The 6,000-nt window shown below is 31.7% G+C and overlaps 1 protein-coding gene across 1 annotated transcript in view; it reads left to right on the plus strand.

The window, feature by feature from the left end:
* The window catches only part of LOC110035751 (urease-like), a 160,141-nt gene that overhangs the window by 29,403 nt on the left and 124,738 nt on the right, over positions 1 to 6,000 (plus strand). The window contains exon 6 of the mRNA XM_020740035.1: positions 4,027 to 4,169. Within this exon, the coding sequence (XP_020595694.1) occupies positions 4,027 to 4,169 (143 nt within the window). The remainder of the gene's footprint in view (positions 1 to 4,026; positions 4,170 to 6,000) is intronic.

Consider the following 6,000-nt stretch of genomic DNA (forward strand, 5'->3'; position numbering starts at 1 on the left):
ATTATGGGCATATCCTTAAGAATTTCATAATCAATCAGTGTAATCATAGGATTGTCACTTGCAATTGTATAGGTTTTGATTACTTTCATGTCATTTCATATCATTTTGTCGTCACCCTCCTCAAAGGCTAAATTCACCATTGATAAAAATTAGGCCTGTCCCAACATAGAATTTATCAATGGCCCAATTAATACCAACAATTCATAAAATTTCATCCATATCCATTCCCAATAGTTTTTGGATATGTTTGCGTTTGAGTACCTGAAGTTTGAAATCCCATTGTTCCCTCTCTTCTTTACTTGCAAACATCCATGTAATAGCCTACTTTTGACAACACTTTTTGATATTCCTGTAATCATAATTCATGTAACTAGCATCCATCATAGGAAAATCATAAATCATATGCATAAACTATATGTATGAATACCTGCAAGTGAAGATTTCATAAAGATGTTCATCATATCAATACAATATGAAAATTGTGTTATGGTCACCACTAGTTCAAACTTACATTCATGTAACATGTGCATGCATTCAATAATATCATAAAATTATAAGTGCAATACAAAAAAATATTCTTCTTAATTTAACATATGGCTATTTCACCTGAATTGATGAAACTGCCCTGCAACAAATTTTCTCAAGCTTGCCTCACGCTCATTGCCTAGTGTAACCACTTGGCATCATAATACTCTTAGAGATTCATGTCATTTCATATCATTTTGTCATCACTCTCCTCGAAGGCTAAATTCACTATTGATAAAAATTAGGCCTCTCCTAACATAGAAGTTATCAATGGCCCAATTAATACCATCAAATCATAAAATTTTATCCATATCCGTTCCCAATAGTTTTTGGATATGTCTGCGTTTGAATACCTGAAGTTTGGAATCCCATTGTTCCCTATCATCTTGACTTGCAAAGATCCATGTAATAGTCTACCTTTGATAACACTTTGTGATATTCCTGTAATCATAATTCATGTAACTAGCGTCCATCATAGGAAAATCATATGCATAAACTATATGATAAGAATACTTGCAAGTGAAGTTTTCATAAAGATGTTCATCATATCAATACAATATGAAAATCGTATTATGGTCACCGCTAGTTCAAGCTTTCATTCATGTAACATGTGCATGCATTCAATAATATAAAGAACTTTTAAGTGCAATTATATTTAAAAAAAAATCATAGTGAAATCTTACAAAAATATATTCTTCTTAATTTAGCATATGGTTATTTCACCTGAATTGATGGAACTGCCCTGCGGCGAATTTTCTCAAGCTTGCCTCACGCTCATTGCCTAGTGTAACCAGTTGGAATCATAATACTCTTAAAGATTCATTAAATTCTTGCTTATGTCTTGATTTTTTTCCAAATACAAATCACTTACTATAACTTACCTCCAAAGGGCTTCCCAACATAAATCCTCCATGACTACTCCTTTCTTCCTTTTTTTTCTTCTTTCTCATCACAAATTTCCTACTATCAGTTCTATAAGAGATGCACTTCTTAGTTTCCCACCTCCTGCTACAATAACGGGGATGTGTGAATGCTTCTCTTCTTGGCAAATGAAAAAAAAAGATAATAGGGAAGGAAAGAATGTTCTAAATGTCATGAAGTATGGATTCTAACTTCTATTTTTTTCCCAGAGCCCTGAATTACAAGTTGCAACTCCCTGTCATGGCGCTTGGATCGCGCCCACTACAATGTGTGGATCACAAGAAGCTTCAAACCTTGGAAACGAAGTGAGAGGGGAGGAAATGAAGGAAATGCGATATTTAACTTACTTCCAATTAAATCCTAATCTTCATCTAGTTGCTGCCAGCCCAGCTAAGCTTGGGAGAGATTAGCAAGTTGCAGTAATGGGAAAATTAGGAACATTAATTAGACTTAATTACATTTAATTAAACTGATAATTTCAAAAATTTATATCTTCTCATACATTTAAAATTCATATATGGTGTTGGATATAAATTTGATCGGTCATATATATAAATTTTATAAAATTGATTTGGTTGAATTTCGGGGAATGCAGAAATTGTTATATATTTAAAAATTGCCAAAATTTTACCCGCCCTATCAAAATTGCGTATTACAACTCTCCTATCCTAATAAAAATTTCATCTTCGAAATTTCTGAATCTTTTTGAGCCAACATGGATATTTCTTCCTCATTTCTTATTTTTTCCCGGATAGAGTTTTTATTTTTCTTATTCTTTTATTGTTATTATTATTATTATTATTCTCCTTCTTCATCATCATCATCTTCTTTTTCTTCTCTTGTTTTATTCACTAATTTTGGTTTTCTCTCTCTATCATCTCTCATATGTGTATAGAGGGAGGGAGGAAGGGCTCTAAAGCAAGAAAGAGGGGGAGGGAGAAGAAAAGAACGATAGAGAGCCAATGAACTGTGTCCAAGATTGACGTTTGGTGCTAAAAGGTGGTTGTCAATCGTTGATGGACTGATTTTTTGGTGTATTTGCTAGGAGTTTGGGTATGGGCATACATGGTGGGGACATGGTTATCGAGCTTGGCTAGGTCATCAACATCCTAGTTTGTAGAGAGAAGATAACTTTGAAGTAGGGGAGTCTAACATGCATGTAACAGAAAGGGAGGGGAATTTGACAGGCGTTTGGAAGCTCAAAATTAAAATAGAGCTGTAGCTGTAGTGTTGGGTCTCATTTTGGAGAGGTGTTTTGTGTGTGGTTTGCGAGAGTGCAGGTCTGCTAGGAGGGCGAGGTCGAGCGTGGGAGTGGATACAAGGACAAGGGAGGAATATGCATGAATAGGAATTGGTAGTGCGTTTTGGAGATGGAAGGAATGTTAAAGTCATTTTAGCCCTTTTGTAAAATGGCGAGCGAATGGGACTAAGGGAAATTCACAAATGATGGATGTGTATGAGGTATTACAGATATAAGATTTCTAGGATTTTGATTATGGCATGATGTGATTTGATTTTTTTTTAATTTATATTTTGATATTACAATTGATTTTTTATTTGAAATTCTTTAAATTAATCTGTTAATCGACTTGCTTAGTATATCATTTTATATGCCTTTCAAAATTCATGCGCCAACCCATGCCCATGCAATTTTTGCAAATTTTGCCCCATATAATATGAATGTATTTTGTAGGTATTTTTATGTGTTGGGTATAGTGCTGTAGTCTATCTTGCAAATTAATTATATTTTGAGTAATTTTGATTGCAGTCAATGCATTTCGAACCCTCTTTATACGACTTTGCGTATGCACTCTATAACCTTGGTTAATTTGGATCCAATTATTCAAGAAGGTCCATTCTTTTCAATTTTTACACATCTTATTTTGCAAATGAATGATAGTTGAGGGGTTCTGTTTGCAATCAACGCATTTTGAATTCGATTTGCACACAGTCCAATCCGTTGTGCAGATTTGAATCATAAAATCCATAAGTTGGAGCAATTTAGGATAAAGAAACATTTTTTGTTACTTAAATTAAACTAGTCTAGCCTTAACGAATCAACATTACGATACCTGCTCTATGGTTTAGCCTAAATTTGAACGCTACAAGCATACAATTTATGATCCCTTCGACTCAACTAACTAGCCATTTTTTTCCTTGACATTGCCACACAACTTTAACAACAATATGATTTTATATTAGGTTAGCAGTTTTATATTTATTTTTTATTGCAATAGAATTTTTTCGCTCCTTGATATAGTCCTGGGCGGCTTATTTGTGACATAACTGCATTTAAGTTATAGTTACTTATTATAAAGTTGTGTTTAGAGTAAGTGAAAAGAATTTCATTTATTTTGGGAGAGGCTCCAGGCTCGTGTTACATTAATCTTTTATCTGAGTACTGATCAACTTTTCAATGAAGCTTTACTTTCTTATTCTGATAATGTATTTTTTTTAAACAATATGGGCTTCTCCGGGGAGTGTAAAACTTGACATTCAATCTATTTGCATTTCATTCTGATTGATGACGAGCCTCAGCGTAGTATGAATTTGTTGTTGAGATTTGTAAATTTTTTGCAGTTCCTTCATTTGATTTGTTTGCTGGGAACGTGAATGGTACTTTACCTGGTGAAATCCTTTGTGGCTCTGGGAATATTGCACTAAACTTGGGAAGAAGATCTGTTATGCTGAAAGTTGTAAATAAGGCAGACAGACCCATTCAGGTAGTTTGTTCATGTACTTGTTGTTTTATCATATTCATAAATTTTTAGAGAAAATACTTCCTGAATTGTTTCACCCTTCTATGCGTTAGGTGTGAACAAAAAAATTCTATTAACTGAAAATACTATTTAGTTCAAATCACTTTGGTCTAGGTTTGAGATTTTGGTTAAGAAATCGATCTTCATTGCATTACGTGTACTTCTTTATTGACTAAGATGATCATATATGGTTTAGTTTAGGTTTTGAGTTATTGTTGTCATTCAGAAAAATATGAACCAAATTGGTTTAATAAATAAATAATAGATATTTGACACTTCTGACTGTCATGTTTCGAATATCCATCAATTTTTTAAGCATATCTCAATCATCCATCATCATTCATGTATTTATGTTTATGTTTTGATAAATAATCTAATGATGGAAGGCTTAATAAATTGGAAATAATAACCTTTTATTTATTTTTTAGACATAGATATCAAAGACGCGCATAAGCTTTTTTTGTCAAAATGAAAAGCCAAATTAAAAGTGATCTAATTGATCGGTTTAATTTTATATTTTAATTTTTCAAATTTGGTTTGTATTCTTAAACTGTGGTTCAATTCTTGAATGTACTGATCCCTACTTTGCACAAAGTATTTTCTTTTCTTTTTATTAACTAGTGATGTCATGAAAGATAATTTAATGCTTCATTTAAATCGATATTTGAACATTTCAAGCAACATCCAAACATTTAATCTAATGATGGAAGGCTTAATAAACTGGAAATAATTACCTTTTATTTATTTTTTAGACATAGATATCAAAGACGAGTATAAGCTTTTTTGTCATAATGAAAAGCCAAATTAAAAGTGATCTAATTGATCGGTTTGATTTTATATTTTAATTTTTCAATTTTTGTTTGTATTCTTAAACTTTGGTTCAATTCTTGAATGTACTGATCCCTGCTTTGCACAAAGTATTTTCTTTTCTTTTTATTAACTAGATGATGTCATGAAAGATAATTTAATGCTTCATTTAAATCAATATTGAACATTTCAAGGAACATCCAAACATTTTATGATTTTTTTAAGCATGCCGCTGCAAATTTTCAGATTTATTGGTATCCGTTTACAAATAATTCATTATTAATAATATTCCATCTTATTCATTAAGCCCTTACTAATACTGTAGAAAGGTCGAGAAAATCATGTTCTATTATTTCTCAATAATTAAATTACAACTATTCTTGTATAATAAGGAACGAAAAGGGCAAGATTAATTACTTTATTTACAACTTATCAAAGAAAACATACTCAAGAAGGAAAGAAATATGACTGTCGGCCGTTTTATTGTTCAATTTCACTTTCGTAGTTTGAAAAGGTGATTTTGTGATTTTGAAAATAATTTAAATATAAATATAACTTTTTTAAAGAAGTAACATTTTAATTTTTAAAATAAATGAGACCAAACGAGTCTCATATTTTTAAATAGTTTAGATGATTTAATACAATACTACAAGCAATACATTTATCCCGAAGAATAAATATCACTTGTAATAGAGATTTAATCATCTAGACTAAACAATTTGTGACATCCGTTTGGTCTGCGAAATACTTTTATAAAAAGGCCAACAAGTTCCCCTATCTAACATAAAAATTAGATAAGGTTTATTTTATCTGGGTTCCTGGTTCCCTATAAAGGCAAGCCCCTATAGTTAATTACATCTTAAATAATCGGAATCACTTAAGATAACTCTCGATTAAGATCAGGTGGTTTTGCTTTCAAGATTTCAATGTTTAGGTTTTCACGATTGGACATGGGAAAATCAAATGGGAATGACTCAAAATAGGAACA

This window comes from Phalaenopsis equestris, unplaced genomic scaffold (assembly GCF_001263595.1).
Source record: "Phalaenopsis equestris unplaced genomic scaffold, ASM126359v1 Scaffold199601, whole genome shotgun sequence".
Lineage (NCBI taxonomy): Eukaryota > Viridiplantae > Streptophyta > Magnoliopsida > Asparagales > Orchidaceae > Phalaenopsis > Phalaenopsis equestris.